Raw genomic sequence first — 17,024 nt, 5'->3', positions numbered from 1 at the left:
TTTGTTTGAGGTAAGTTTTTCATTTTTATTGTGGCTATTCTGCCCAGTAGTGATATAGGCAAGTTATTCCAGCGTCTTAAATTAGCTGTGATTTTTTTTCCAGAAGTGGTGTGGAATTTAGATTGGTTAGCTCTGTGAGTTTTGGCGAAATATGAATCCCAAAATACTTAATGTTTCCTATAGGAATGGGGTAATCTGGAATTTGATCTGCAGGATTCCATGAGTTTGCTGTTATTGGGAGTATTGTTGATTTTGTCCAGTTGGGTTCCTGTAAATTAAAAAAAATATAATCAGCATACAGATTGATTTTGTGTTCTGTCACTAGCGAGCAGATACCTTTAATATTAGCATTCTGACTTATAGCGGTAGCAAGATGTTTGATGAATATTGCAAATAGCATTGGTGAGAGTGGACATCCTTGTCTGGTTCCTCTTTGTAAAGTAAAACTTTGAGATGTAATCCGATTTGTGGTGACTGTCACTTTCGACGAGTTGCATAATGTTGCTATCCAATGTATAAATGAGTCTCCATAGCCAAATTTGCAAAGAACTGCAAACAGGAAAGCCCAGTTAACTTTATCGAAAGCTTTCTCTCTGTCAAGTAACATGATGATTGGATTAAGATTTCCCGTAGGTGTGAATGTGAGTATAAATGGTTGTTTGTTTGTATGTGCCCTGCGATTGGCTGGCAACCAGTTCAGGGTGTACCCCGCCTCCTGCCCGATGATAGCTGGGATAGGCTCCGGCACGCCCGTGACCCTAGTGAGGAGAAGCGGCTCAGAAAATGGATGGATGGATGGAGGCTGTGACATGCTTATTAAATATAACACACGTCTGACATTATTTGTGGAACTTCTTCCCTTAATGAAGCCTGTCTGGTCCTAGTGGATTATCGACGGGAGTACCTTTTCAAGTCTCGGTGCAAGGGCTTTTAAGATAATCTTGATATCTACGTTAATCAGCGATAAGGGCCGATAATTAGCCGGGAGAGTGGGGTCTTTACCTGACTTTAGTAATAATTTAATTGAAGCTGTGGTTATATGGCTACTTATTTGACCTTTATCGTTCATCTCCTTGACTGTTCTGAAAAATAGTATTGACCAGAAATGTTTAATGAATTTAACGGAGATTCCGTCAGGGCCAGGAGCTCATCCCAATTGCATATTTTTTTAATGCATCATGTAATTATGTGATGGTTAAAGGAACATCAAGAATATCTTTAATTTCTGTATTTAAATGAGGAATGTTTAGCTCCTTAATAAAAGTTTACATTTATTTTTGTTCTGGGTTGGTCGAAGATGCGTATAAACTGCTACAATAATTGTAAAATATTTCATTTATTTCTAGCGGTGACTGTGTACAGTTGCCATTTGAATCTTGAATGGCTGTAATTAACGACTTTTCTTTATTGCAGTGAAGTTGGTTCGCAAGAAATTTTCTCAATTTATTATTGTACTCAGTTAGTGTATCTTAAGTGTTGTTGTAGAAAATTTGTTCAGTGAAAGTGAAATTGGATAATGTGCTGCAGCACATCTGAACAGCTGTCACAGCACACTGGTTGGGAATCACTGGACTAGTAACTATAAAAATGTAACTGTACTCTTTACTTGATGAAGTGTGCAAATATACAACAGGAAGTGTAGCAATACTACTACTTTTACTACTTAAATGAGACTAACTAGTTGCGATGTTGACCAGCTTTCTGGAGATTTTTCCATTATTGCTGCTTGTTATCCTTCAAGTCGATCTCTCAATTTTTCCACACTTTGTTATCCAGTTATGTTAGAGGATTAGACCTGTGGGATGTCTTAAGAGTTTGTTTGTCACCTTATTACTTGTGTAAACCTATATTGTTGTTTCCGCTATAGTCAGTTGTAACCTAATGTGATACATGCATGTATGTTTGATACACCAAATAATCAAAATACAGTAGCTTTAAGTTGAATACATACAGTACCTGATTCCACTGGGGATTAGTAAAATCACACATCCCAAGAACATGCGTGGTGGGTTGGTTGACAGCTCTAGATTGTCCGTGGGTGTGGGTGTGAGTGGTTGTTTGTTTGTATGTGCCCTGCGATTGGCTGGCGGCCGGTTCGGGGTGTGCCCCGCCTCCTGACCGATGGTGGCTGGGATAGGCTCCAGCACGCCCACGACCCTAGTGAGGAGAAGCGGCTCAGAAAATGGATGGATGGATGGATGAATTTTAGCATATTTTACATTTTTCAATTTGTGTTACTACATATACCAGACTCCTGCATACATTAAAAAAAAAAAAAAAAGGTTTATTATAAAAAAACTACGAGAATCACCCTTTTACTATGAACTAACAAACCAAGTTAAACTTTTGGCACTTTCAGGACAAATTGGAAACATAGCATTAGTAATAGACTTTACACCAATTTTATCGGGCTGATCAGTATCGGACGATATTTAGCATTTTATGCTGATCGGCTGATCGGCTTTAATGTCATAATTCGCCGATCCGATCAATGACCGCAAAAGACATATACTCCACGTCGCCATCGTGCACAGTATATTTGAATCCAAAAGCTAGTTTATTTTTAGCCTTGTTGCGCGTCTTTTGACGTAGTATTGGAAATAACTGACGGCCAACAAACAAAATCAAAACATGTCAGCGGTGTGGAATAGACAACAAGACTGCAAGACAAATTTGCTCTTTCACGATTGCATTGTCAGACTACTGCAATAAAATCGTGTATTCCGATACAACCGCATCCCGTTTTTTTACGATCATTGGGCTATATCTTGTCAACTCAAATGCGACGGATACACTCGTTCCATGGCGACGACAACAAGAGTGGAGTATTTAATTTAATTTAATGACAGTAAGTTTGCACCCATTATTTCTGTCATGTAATGTTGGTTTGACCTGACTGATTAGAATACACGATCTGACTAGAGCAGTGATTTCCAACCTTTTTGGAGCTAAGGAACATATTTTACAATTGAAAAATCTTACGGCACACCAACAAACAAAAATGTCACAAAAACTAGATACATTAATTACTATATGTACTTCCTGCCATCTAATAGAAGACCATTTATCATTTTTTCTGTCTGTCACTATGCCTCACTGGCATAAATAGAGGAATGAAGATACATTATTTATTGGTGATCGGTGATCGGCCCCAAAAATCCTGATCATGTAAAGCCTAATTATTAATGCATAAATACAGGATTTGAGATTATGAACAATGTACAATGAACTAAAGTGTTCAAAAATATGTGATCACACGGCACAATAAGGCATGCTGCGCTTAACTCACAATTTGACATTTAATTATTTTATACGTATACCCACGGGCCATACTTTGCCCAACCCTTACCATTAAAGAACGTCTGAACATTGACAGGAGAGGGCGCCATATTGTTACCTGGCTTGACATAACGTCCCAATGCAATGCAACTGACTTGCAAAATTTAGCATATGTAAGGGATATTTCCACAGAAATTAAAAAATATATATACGTTTTGTGTTAATCTGAGATTATACCATGGCCAGTTAGTGAAATATAAAAGAAATTGGCCCCAATTATCTGGGCCCCCGTGGGTTGACGAGCGCCCCAGTTAAAAAAAAAAAAAAACTAATACAATTTGACCCCCCACCCCCCCAAAAAAAATCATTATCAATCAAATTAAATCAAATCAAATCTCTTTAAAGCAATGATGCTAGATATGAATATCGCGTTTACCTCCCACAGGTGTCGTCTTTTGGGGTCTTTCGGGAAAAACAGTTCAGTGCTAACGACTCTAAATCAGTCTGGCATGCACTCCAATCGCTGACAAATTACAAGCGACGCCAAGCTGAGAACAATAGCACACTAGCCAACGACTTGAGTACGTTCTACTGCAGATTTGAAAAGTACACCTTCACACCCCACACCCACCAAGCCGCACCACCGACCACTATCACACCAACGACTTCTGCGTTAACCATCCGCGAACAGGATGTGAGACGCATCTTCAAACAACAAAAGATTAACAAAGCGGCAGGCCCAGACAATGTGTCCCCATCCTGCCTCAAAGTCTGCGCGGACCAGCTCGCTCAGATCTTCAATAGATCTATGGAACTGTGTGAAGTACCATCCTGTTTCAAATGCTCCACCATCATTCCAGTCCCCAAGAAACCTGCAATCTCAGGTCTAAATGACTACAGGCCTGTCACCTTGACATCTGTGGTCATGAAGTCCTTTGAACGTTTCATGCTGGACCACCTCAAGAGCGTCACAGGCCCCCTGCTGGACCCCCTGCAGTTTGCCTACCGAGCAAACAGGTCTGCGGATGATGCAGTCAACATGGGACTGCACTTCATCCTAGAACACCTCGACAGTGCAGGGATCTACGCGAGGATCAGCTCAGGGTTCAACACCATCATCCCTGAACTCCTTTCCTCCAAGCTTCTCCAGCTCAGCGTCTCACCTGCCATCTGCCAGTGGATTTACAGCTTGCTGATGGGCAGGACACAGCAGGTGAGGCTGCTGCATCAGCACTGTGGCACTCCAAGGTTGTGTCCTCTTCCGCTGCTCTTCTCTCTCTACACAAACGACTGCACCTCAAAGCACCCGGCTGTCAAACTCCTGAAGTTTGCAGATAATACCACTGTCATCGGCCTCATCAAAGATGGTGACGAGTCTGCATGTCGACAGGAAGAGGAGCGGCTGGAGCTGTGGTCCGGCCGACACAACCTGGAGCTGAACACACTCAAGACTGTGGAGATGATCGTGGACTTCAGGAGGCATCCTTCGCCACAGCTGCCCCTCACGCTGTCCAGCTGCCTTGTGTCAACTGTCGAGACCTTCAAGTTCCTGGGACCTACAGTCTCTCAGGACCTGAAGTGGGCGATCAACATCAACTCCGTCCTCAAAAAGGCCCAGCAGAGGATGTACTTCCTGCGGCTTCTGAGAAAGCACGGCCTGCCACAGGACCTGCTGAGGCGGTTCTACACAGCGGTCATCGAATCAGTCCTGTGTTCTTCCATAACAGTCCTGGTTTGGTGCTGGTAAAAAAAAGGAAAAACTCCGACTGCAACGGACAATCAAAACTGCTGAAAGGATTGTCGGTACCCTACCCACCCTTGAGGACTTGCCCGCTGCCAGAACTAAGACAAGAGCGTGCAAAATCCTCTCGGACCCTCCACATCCTGGTCACCAGCTCTTCCAGCTCCTTCCCTCGGGTACGCGCTACCGATCAATGCAAACTTGAATCAGCAGACATTCCAACAGCTTCTTCCTTCTTGCAATCAACTTCTTAAACAGCTAACCTACAATTCCATTGCAACATGCTACCAATTTTTTTCTCTTCAGTTTGCTGTCACATTTCTGTCGGGCCCAATTATACATTACTCGTGCACTCACTGTAGTAGTCTCACCACGCTGCACTATTTGCATATCTGTTGTTGACCAATACTGGCCACTCATGCCAGAGTAGCATCTGCCCATTTGCACACTGACTGAGGAGTATCTGCAACATTTGCACAATCAACATTGTCCCAGACTATCTACTCGCTTGAAGTCTCGGCGCCCTTTGCACAATGGTCATTGCACCGGACTCTTTCAATATTAGTCATTCGAACTGCTCTAAGTGCTAGAGGACTCTGCATCTTTTTGCACAATTGTCAAAAAAAATGTACTGGCATTACCAGATAACTAGCAAACCTTTATTGCTCAGTGACTGTTTTTCTCAATGTCTTTATCTCTCTGTTGTCGTACTAGAGTGGCTCCAATTACCGTAGACAAATTCCTTGTGTGTTTTTTGGACATACTTGGCAAATAAAGATGATTCTGATTCTGAAAAGATGGAGCCGCACGGCTTGTACTGGATGAGTGGAAGAGCCTACAGTCATACAACCAAATGTTTTGCCCACACTCGGCCAAAATCCACTTAAAAAGGCAGAAAACTGTCGAGGATGATGCAAGCCACTGCTGAGAAGAAAGACAACATGGCGTCCGTAAACATGTTACGTGGTTTGAACCAATGCGGAGCAGTGCGGTGAGTTCAAAGAGTGTCCAGACTTTGTGCAGTGCAAAACAAGCAGTTGACTGACATCTACCGGTGAGAAACGGCACTGCGCGATAACGCTCGCACGTTACGCAAATTACGCAGCATAGCAACGTAAACGCGTGCGTTCTGGCGCTTCCAGCTTCGCACTTTTTACTTGACGAATCTGGTGCCTTGACACGTCCGTCCTCGCGCTCCGGCAGCATCACTTTACTCCCTGACAACAGCAGCAGCTATGGCGGAGCCCGCAGCACGCAATTCGACGGACGCGGCACGGCCTCCATCCACGACGCCGGGCCTTTCCCCCGTAGCCAGCCCGGGCTCCGAGACGCTATCCATGGCCCTGTCACCCACAACGGACGGCTCTCAGCGGCTGCTCTTCTCTCACGACTTGGTCTCCAGGAAGTATAGAGGATCTGTCCGCTTCGGCCTCGTACGGATGATCCACGGCGAGGAGGAATTCAATTCTGACTCGGACCTTGATGATGGCGGAGGGAGAGACGGTGGTGGTGGTGGTGGTGGAGGCGGAAAAGGCGATGGAGGTGGACGAGTCCCGTGTGGTTCGGACACCGAGAGCGCCGTGGATACCCACAGTCGGCCTCTCGGTCGTGGATTTGTCCGTGTCCAGTGGTACCCTGATGGAGGGAAGCAGGACATCGGGGAGACAAAGGTACCACGCCGCAGCTAATGTGTAAACACATGACTTGATGGGTTTCTTTGCCTGACACGCTTCTAGATGTGGACAAGATAGTGCGTGGACTTGTCCCCACTCGGTGCTCCTATTCCTCTACTATGTAGACCCAATGGCTAACTTGCTAGCATTCAAAGCACGCATGCTAGCTAGCAGCATATAGCTCTTAGCTGTAAGTTGCTGACCAGCTGCTGCTATGTCAGTCTCACAGCGACGGCTAAATATGTCTTACATTGTGTTCGTGAATGTATATGTCTTGTTATAATAGTGTCTGCTGGTGTAAAGCTCATCCTTGGACAGGTGCATAACGTCGCTTCGTGACTTGCGCTTTCTAAAGTTGGGCTAGCTCCTCAGCCGGGTGTGACACGGATCCCCATCCATACATGAAAGCAACAACTATCATTTATTATTTACATTTTCTTGAAGGGGGGATTTTGAATGAGCCAGGATACCTCAACATCCATCCACGGTCTATATGCTTATCCTTATTAGGGATGACCTGGAGCCTATCCCAGCTGAGTCTGGGTTAGAGGCAGTGTACACCCTGGACTGGTCACCTGTCAGTCGGGCACATATAGGCAAACAAGCGCTCATACTCACAAAAACCATGATTGACAATATAGTCTTCAATGATCCTGACATGCATGTTTTTGGGATGAGCGAGGAAGCTGGAATACCCGGAGAAAACCCATGAAAACTCCACCCAATAAGGCCGGAGCAGAGATTCAAACCCTTTACTGCAGAACTGTGAGGCCGTGTTCAAAGAATTGTGAAAGGAAATGACTCTGGTGCCAAATCAGTTAGGAGAGAGACGATCCTCCACTTGACTTTGAACCGTTTTGTATCTTACTCAACTTGTTCTTAAAGCTGACCTGGTCCCAGACCTTGTTTGGCATTATTGTCTTTTCAATGGTCACAGAGAACATTCCTTTCTGCGTGTATGTCACATTGCTTTCATGTAAATCTATTGTCAAAGGATACAGCCCCAAAACAAGGACTGATCTAGAAAGCGCGCACAGACGCTTGTTTCAGAGAGATGAGACTGGCCTAGAAGTCAATTTCAGTCATTATCTCCCTTTGTCCTTTTGAGTTGCCTGCATGCCTTTTTAGCCTGTGTCATATTCTGCTGTTTTCAGAATCCTCTTTATTTGCCAAGTATGTCCAAAAAATACACAAGGAATTTGTCTCCGGTAGTTGGAGCCGCTCTAGTACGACAACAGACAGTCAATTGACAGAGAAGACTCTTGAGACATAAAGACATTGAGAAAAACAGTCACTGAGCAATAAAGGGTTGCTAGTTATCTGGTAATGCCAGTACAATTGTTTTATTATTATTATTATTTTTTAGATGCAGTCCTCTAGCACTTAGAGCAGTTTAAATGACTAATATAGCAAGAGTCCAGTGTAATGACCATTGTGCAAAGGGCGCCGAGACTTGAAGGAGTGTATGCAGTTTAACGTGACTAGTAGCGCGATAATCTGGGACAATGTTGATTGTGCAAATGTTGCAGATTCTCTTCAGTCAGTGTGCAAGTGGGGCAGGTGCTACTCTGGCATGAGTGACCAGTATTGGTCAACAACATATATGCAAATAGTGCAGCATGGCGAGACTAATACAGTGAGTGCACGAGTAATATATAATTGGCCCGACAGAAATGTGACAACAAACTGAAGACAAAAAAATTGGCAGCATGTTGCAATAGAATTGTAGGTTAGCTGTTTAAGAAGTTGATTGCAAGAGGGAAGAAGCTGTTGGATTGTCTGCTAGTTCTCGTTTGCATTGATCGTAGCGCCTACCTGAGGGAACCAAACAATGTCCACATAGACTGAACTGAGCTGTACTGCTTGGTGAAAATTTGGCAACAGTTAAGGTGTTTGCAGGTACTGTGTTTTTCTTGCAAGAGACAAGAAATTTATTTGTTAAAGGGGAGGATGCATTGATCAGATCAGACGATTGACTGAGGCATGGTGTCTATTAGAGCAGAGGCTCCTATTCTTGTTTATCGATCCATTTTCTATATACAATCGTCCTTATTAGAGTCGCGGTGAGCTGAAGCCTATCTATCCCAACTGGCCAAGAAGCAGGGTACACCCTGGACTGGTCACCATTCAATCCCAAGGCACAGGGGCAAACAAGTGTTCACAGTATGGATAATTTAGTATTCAATGAACCTAGTATGCATGTTTTTGGAATGTGGGAGGAAGCTGGGATATTTGTAAAAAAACAAACAAAAAAAAAAAACCACAAGCATGAGTGGAACATGCAAACTCCGCACAGGAGCCGAGATTTCAACCTCTGAACCTCAAAACTGTGAGGCAGATGTGCTAATCATGAAGTAAAGCCATTTCATTTGTTAATGTAAATGTTGCCATAGATGCACTCCCAAAGCGTCTCGATAGTGGTTTGAAACACAAGCAGCACCATGGACTGAAAACAGGTGGTGTCACTGTGCATAACCCTTTCTAAAAGGAACATATAGGAAGTAAATTCATGTTGCGTCTCTTAAAGAGTGATTCAGTTATACTCTTGCTTAAAGCGGGAAAGTGCGCCGCTCACTACCATTCTCGTCCATATCCCATTTTCTATCATGAAATCTTAATAGGCGTCTTCGAAGGCAGCCATTTGGGCTTAGATCTCCATCTCGGTGCCTGACTTCTACGCGACCCAAATCAAGGGCGGAGGTGCATTGCAGCAAGAGGGGTGTGGTGCGGACATCCCAGAGGTTGTGTACAATCCTTCCTGGTGTGCATGACACAGCAGGTCGTTGGCGAACGTGTCATCTGTGTTTTAATGAAGGCGCTGCTCCTTGAGAGCTTGTGTCAGGGCCGAGGGCATTGTGTGATGCGAGCCACTCCCTGGGCAGTGGACTGGGGGGGTGACATTGGTTTGCAGTATCTAAGTGAGGATGGCTACTACTGGAGCAGATGTCATGTTATCTATCTTAACTTTATTTTAGGAAAATATTTTTTATGTCCCTTTGATTGACTGGTGGCCTAAAACCCTGTAGCTATCCAGCTCATTGCTAGATAAGGTGGAAGTCATTTAACAAAACCTATTTATTTTCACCTCATTCTTCTCACATCTCACATTGCTCAAGAACTGCCTCTTCTACAAAACTCAATAAGCTCTGCTTATTTTGATTTTCTACAAGTGAACAGGTGAAAGCTTCATCGTTCATGCACACCCTGATTAGACATGGGTCAGAGATGATGTCTGGGCATAGAGTAGAAGATGCAACTTAAAATACAGTGTTCCCCCTGCATATTTGATATTCACAACATGCAGATTCATCTATTATTAGGCTTCACGCGATCAAGATTTTTGGGACTGATCAGCGAGTTTAAAAAACCGATCACCGATCCAATCACAAGATGGAGGAATGTGTCTATTTAAATGACCTGTTCATTTACTGTATATACTTGTGTACTTAATTGCTCAAAACATTTTATTCACAATAAATAATGTATCTTTCTTCCTCTATTTATGCCAGTGAGGCATAGTGACAGACAGAACAAATGATAAATGGTCTTCTATTAGATGGCAAGAAGTAAATGCAGTCATTAATGTATCCAGTTTTTGTGACATTTTTGTTTGTTGGTGTGCCGTGAGATTTTTCAATTGTAAAATATGTTCCTTGGCTCCATAAAGGTTGGAAATCACTGGTCTAGTCTGATCGTGTATTCTAATCAGTCAGGTCAAACCAACATTACATGACAGAAATAATGGGTGCTAACTTACTGTGATTAAATTACTTTTTTTAAATTAAATGACTTCACCCACACCGAAACGTTAGAGCATGATTCGACGGAACGGCGGCATATTTACGTCCAACCGTTCATGCTACCGCTAGCTTGTCGCATTGACAAGATAAAGCCCAATGATCGTAAAAAACGGGATGCGGTGGTATCGGAATACAAGATTTTATTGCAGTAGTCTGACATAGTGCAATCGTGAAAGAGCAAATTTGTCTTGTAGTCTGATCCGGCCATTACGTGTTGCCTGTCTCCGACGTGTTTTCTGTCCCACACAACTAAGTTGCTGATGTAACAGCCATTCCTAAAATGCACAAGCTTTCACGAAAAAAAAAAAAAAAAAGTTCTGGGTTTCAAGTATAAGCGAGACTATACCTATATACAAAGCAAACGACTGTGGGTACATTATCTTCCCCAACTCTTTCAAAGGTCAGAGCCCTGAGTGAAGCAATAAATAAAGCGATTATCTGACGAAGCAGTTTAATATGCGAAAGAAAATCTGACCAGTTCCACCTGCACCAAAGTATTACAGCGATACAATTTTAACAAAACAGACTTGCTGAAATGTCTTTTTCCACTCGTTAGTAAAAAAAAAAAAATCCAGACTTTAATTCTTGTGATATAATGCTGCAGGGCTCCTACAGTGCGAGGTAAGAGGCAGAGTTTTATAACCCTTCTCAGACAGTTGAGCATTCAACAGAATCAATTGATTTGATCTCAAACTATTTGTACATTTGTTAAACACTGTAAATTGGTTGATAATGCGTAAAAAACAATTGACCACGTGAGGACAGACCAATAGTATCAATTTGTGCAAAAATATGGAATTGACCATATTTGGACACACAAGGTTTCCACCCGACAGATATGGTACATTTTGAAAAACTGGTCTGCCTCACAGTTCTGAGGACCGGGGTTCAATCCCCGGCCCCGCCTGTGTGAAGTTTGCATGTTCTCCCCGTTCCTGCGTGGGTTTTCTCCGGGCAGTCCGGTTTCCTCCCACATCCCAAAAATATGCATGGTAGGTTAATCGAAGACTCTAAATTTCCCGTAGGTGTGAATGTGAGTGCGAATGGTTGTTTGTTTATGTGTGCCCTGCGATTGGCTGGCAACCAGTTCAGGGTGTACCCCGCCTCCTGCCCGATGATGGCTGGGATAGGCTCCAGCACTCCTGCGACCCTTGTGAGGATAACCGGCTCAGAAAATGGATGGATGAAAAAAATTACTAAAATTTACAGTGGAAGTTACTTGTGAAGTCAATGCAGCTTGATGTATCCTGACTTCACTAAGATGCAAACCTGACATCACACCACAGTGGCACTTGCCGTGAATGAAAATGTCAATTAAGAGATTATTCAAGCTACTGTATATTGATTGCTTTTACTAGAAATTGTCTTTCATCTCGATTTGTTTCACATTGAAAAATGGTGTGAACAGAATTCGTATTGACTATAATGTTATTTGAATGTTAGACAACACCCATGTTTTGCTGGGAAGCTGAATAAGATACTATTTACATTAATCTTAATCCTCCCTTTCTCATCCTCCTCTCTTCCTTGTCACCTTCTCCCACCGTCTCCACCCCTCATGCTGCACCACTTAAGGCATGCTTTAACCTCCCCCCATACCCTCTGTGTGGTTCTCACCCCTCCACCTGCTCCCCCTTCAGTTTCCCAGCTGGCCAGTGATGGGGAATGTTGACGTAATATGCTCCTGACTGGATGCTTGTCCTGCCCAGAGATAATGGCTCTCATTTGATCTCTTGCTTCCATTCTTATCCGCAGTCTCGGCCGTGCCCATTAGGGAGACAGCCGACTCTCCACCTCATGCACACACAGACGTGCGCGCACACAAGCACACTTTTTTATTTTTTAGATGTCTCTATTGTCTTCTTGATCTGTCACTCTCATCTGTCTGAATCACCCACTTATTTAGCTGCCTGAATGTCTGCTCTATGGTACATTTGCTGCACATCTTAATTGTTTTAGCCACTACACCTGTCTCCTTCTCATGTCTTGTGTTGACACTACTTACTTGTTTCCCTGTGCAATTGTATCATCCCTTTATTGTGTTCCTTAGAGTGTCTTGCCTTACTACACTGAAAGGTGATGAACAGACTTGATGGTAGGTACCGGTGCTGTTATTCCATTGTTTTGTCTTGGTGGCTGAGTGGTTCCAAGAACTCTGTGTCAATCAATAGCCTGCCGCCACTTGGCCCTGTCCTATGGCAGCTACAAGAAGTGGTGTTAGAGTGACTGACTGTTTTTCTTGTTACATCGACAATTATTAGCTTAGACTTGCGTTTGATGTTCATATGATAAGATATTGTGCCTTTGTGAACCTATTTCTGGCAAAAAGATGTCCATCAATGGAAGAACAGCATACCCAATGACAAAGTATGGTGGTCCATCATGCCTTGATTTTACAGGTACAGGTCTTAGTCGTGTTGGAGGGAGCTGTGAACACTTCGAAATACCATTCTTGCCCAAAATCATCAGATATCGCCAAAGTCAATATGTCTCTCTCCAACCCAAAAAGACTCAAGGCTTTCATAAAAGCAAATGGCGCTTCAGCAAACTATTTGTTTCAGGCTGTGTGCACTTACCAAACCATCGTATTGCACATCTTTAGCAAAGCAAAGTAAATTTACATGATTAAAAGCATTTAAAAACAAAGGATAAAAAACAGTTTATAAACATTTAAAACAAAGATGAAATAAAAATAAAAATACAATTAAAATGGTGTACAGTGCAAGAAATACCATTTGAAAAATGGAAATGCTCTAAAAACCATAGGAAAAAAGAAGAGTTTTTAACCTGGACTTAAAAAAATGCACACGTCACTTCAAGTGCTGACGTCACTTCTGTTGGCAACTTATTCCATTTGTGTGCATCATAATAGCTAAAATCTGCTTCACCATGTTTGCTTTGGACTCTGTGCTCCACTATTTGACCTGAGTCTGTCCTGTCAATCTCAGAGCCCTACTGGGTTTATATCCCATTAGCATTTCGTTCATGTATTCAGGACATAAACCGTTTAGTGATTTATAGACCAGTAGCCGAACTTTAAAATCTATTCTAAAGCTGACTGGAAGCCAGTGTAAAGACTTTAGAATTGGAGTAATATGCTCTGACCTCTTTGTTCTGGTCAGAACCCGAGCTGCAGCATTCTGAATGAGCTGCAGCTGTTTAATGCTCTTTTTAGGGAGTCCAGTCAGAAGACCATTGCAATAGTCAAGTCTACTTGAGATAAAAGCATGGATGAGCTTCTCCTGGTCTGCTTGACACATGCAAGCCTTCACTCTGGATATGTTCTTCAGATGGTAGAAGGCAGTTTTAGTAATTGATTTGATATGACTGTTGAAAGTCAGGTCGGAATCTATCAGAACACCAAGGTTTCGGACTTGGTCTTTGGTTTTTAAAGAGAGTGACTCCAGGTATTTACTAACAGCAATCCTCTTTATTGCCAAAAACAATTATCTCAGTTTTGTTGTGGTTTAATTGAAGAAAACTTTGGCTCATCCAGTTGTTTATCTGTTTTACACAGTGACACAACACCTCAATTGAACTGTAGTCATCTGGAGACACTGCTAGATATAACTGTGTGTCATCTGCATAGCTATGATAGTCAAAATTCAAGTTCTGAAGAATTTGACCCAAGGGTAGCATATGCAGGCTGAACAGGAGGGGTCCTAGAACTGACCCTTGAAGGGACCCCATAGATCATTGCCATTCGATGAGATTGAACACTTCCAATGGTTACAAAATAACTCCTTTCCTCCAGGTAGGACCTGAACCATTGAAGGACTGTTCCATTTAGTTCTACCCATGTTTACAACTTCTTCAGCAGTATATTATGATCTACTGTATCAAAAGCCGCACTGAGGTCCAACAAGACCAAAATTGACACCTTTCCCGAGTCAGTACTAAACCTTATATCATTTAGCATTTTGATAAGAGCAGATTCTGTATTGTGATGAGTTCGGAAACCTGATTGAAATTTGTCACAAAGTCCATTTAAGTTCAAGAAATTGCTGAGTTGATTTTAAAAATAACTTTCTCAACAATCTTGGCTATGAAAGGGAGATTTGAGATGGGTCTATAGCTTAACATGGAAGCGTCCAGCGTTCTATTTTTTAGCAGAGGCTTAATGGCAGCTACTTTAAGAGCTTTAGGAAACTCTCCTGACTGAAGTGAGCAATTGCTATGATCGGTGTGATCGGTTTCGGCCGATAATTAGAATTTTATGCTGATCGGCTGGTTGGCTTTCATGTCATAATTCGCCGATCCGATCAATGACGTCATCGATCGGCTCCGCACAAGGCATTTAATTAACTCTGCGTCGCCGTTGCGTATGAATCAAAAAGCTAGTTTATTTTTAGCCTTGTCACGTGTCTTGTGGCACAGTACTGTAACTATCTGAAGGCCAATAGTTTTTTTCAATTTTGTCGGTTAAAAAACACGTCATCGGTGTGGGCCTATTTTGCGGTGTCTCAGACAAACAAGTTATTTGCAGTCTGTGCACAACTGAAGTACATTGTGGGGAATGTCATCTAAATGCTTCAACACACATTTGATCGGGCACCTAAAGAATGTACACACACGTTCAAGCAACGCAGCCTGAAAAAAAAGAAGGAAAAGCCAAACGGACGCAAACTCTGGACAACACCCGTCAATATGGCCAGGACAGTGATAAAGTTAGAGTAAGCGTGTCATTAACAGTATTTATTAAAGTAATTTAATTGCAATAAAGTAATTTAATTACAGTAAGTAATTATCATTATTTCTGTCATGTTGTAATGTAAATCTGACCTAAACATATGTCAGTGGCCAACCCTTGAATGCCCCCTAGAGGTCATTGATGTTTTAACTTTTGTCTAATATGCTAGAGAGTTATTTAATTACAGTAAGTTAGCACCCATTATTTCTGTCATGTTGTAATGTTAGTTTGACCTGACTGATTAGAATACATGACCTGACTAGAGAATACTAGATATAGAAGATACTCCGTATACAGTACTCAAGTACATCCAGTAAATTAACAAGTCATTTAAATAGACACATTGCTCCATCTTGTGATCAGATCGGTTATCGTTTTTTTAAACTTGGTCGGTGATCGGCCCCAAAAATCCTGATCGTGTAAAGCCGAGTTATTATCATTATTATTAGCTTAATGGTAGATATTTTTGACTGAAGCTTGTCAACTAATCAGAGAAGGGGTACACTGAGTAGCAAACGAAACAAAAAGGTTAATTGTAGCTAGGCTTTACAGGATCAGGATTCTTGGGGCCAATCACCGAACTGCGAGTTTAAAAAAATCGATAACCAATCACCGATCCGATCAAAAGATGGAGCAATGTGTCTATTTAATCCATCCATCCATCCATTTTCTACCGCTTATCCGAGGTCGGGTCGCGGGGGCAGTAGCTTTAGCAGGGACGCCCAGACTTCCCTCTCCTCAGCCACTTCCTCCAGCTCTTCCGAGGGGATCCCGAGGCGTTCCCAGGCCAGCCAAGAGACGTAGTCTCTCCAGCGAGTCCTGGGTCGTCCCTGGGGTCTCCTTCCGGTGGGACGTGCCCGTAACACCTCACCAGGGAGGCGTCCGGGAGGCATCCGAATCAGATTCCCCAGCCACCTCATCTGGCTCCTCTCTATGTGGAGGACCTCCCAGATGACCGAGCTTCTCACCCTATCTCGCAGGGAGAGCCCGGGCACCCTGGGGAGGAAACTCATTTCGGGCGCTTGTATCCGGGATCTCGTTCTTTCGGTCACGACCCACAGCTCGTGACCATAGGTGAGTGTAGTAACGTAGATCGACCGGTAAATTGAGAGCTTTGCTTTTCGGCTTAGCTCCTTCTTTACCACAACGGACCGATACAAAGTCTGCATCACTACAGACGCAGCACCGATCCGCCTGTCGATCTCCCGCTCCGTCCTTCCCTCACTCGTGAACAAAACCCCAAGATACTTGAACTCCTCCACTTGGGGCAGGATCTCATCCACGAACTGGAGAGGGCACGCCACCCTTTTCCAACAGAGGACGATGGTCTCAGATTTGGAGGTGCTGATTCTCATCCCAGCCGCTTCACACACTGCTGCGAACCGCTCTAGTGAGAATTGGAGATCACGGCTTGATGAAGCCAACAGAACCACATCATCTGCAAACCGGACCCCCTCTAAGCCTCGGCTGCGTCTAGAAATTCTGTCCATAAAAGTTATGAACAGAATCGGTGACAAAGGGCAGCCTTGGCAGAGTCCAACCCTCACCGGAAACGAGTCCGACTTACTGCCGGCAATGCGAACCAAACTCTGACACCGGTCGTACAGGGACCAAAAAGCCTGTATCAGGCGTTTCGATACACCATACTCCCAAAGCACCCCCCACAGGACTCCCGAGGGACACGGTCGAACGCTTTCTCCAAGTCCACAAAACACATGTAGACTGGTTGGGCGAACTCCTATGCACCCTCGAGGACCCTGCCGAGGGTATAGCGCTCGTCCACTGTTCCACGGCCAGGACGAAAACCACACTGCTCCTCCTGAATCTGAGATTCGACTTCC

The 17,024-nt window shown here is 43.4% G+C and overlaps 1 protein-coding gene across 5 annotated transcripts in view; it reads left to right on the top strand.

The window, feature by feature from the left end:
- Positions 1 to 17,024, top strand: part of ube2o (ubiquitin-conjugating enzyme E2O) — a 40,942-nt gene that overhangs the window by 1,301 nt on the left and 22,617 nt on the right. The window contains exon 1 of one of the 5 annotated variants that reach the window (XM_061772334.1): positions 5,786 to 6,690. The exons of 1 other annotated variant lie outside the window; for it this stretch is intronic. In XM_061772334.1, the coding sequence (XP_061628318.1) occupies positions 6,256 to 6,690 (435 nt within the window). In that variant the 5' untranslated portion in view covers positions 5,786 to 6,255. Of the gene's footprint in view, positions 1 to 5,785; positions 6,691 to 11,910; positions 12,589 to 17,024 lie in introns of those variants that run through there. 3 more of the 5 variants (XM_061772331.1, XM_061772330.1, XM_061772333.1) reach the window with 3 other exon arrangements.

Source organism: Phyllopteryx taeniolatus, chromosome 4 (genome assembly GCF_024500385.1).
Source record: "Phyllopteryx taeniolatus isolate TA_2022b chromosome 4, UOR_Ptae_1.2, whole genome shotgun sequence".
Taxonomy (NCBI): domain Eukaryota; kingdom Metazoa; phylum Chordata; class Actinopteri; order Syngnathiformes; family Syngnathidae; genus Phyllopteryx; species Phyllopteryx taeniolatus.
Note: the sequence above shows the minus strand (reverse complement) of the source record. Positions and strands in the feature narration are given on the sequence as shown.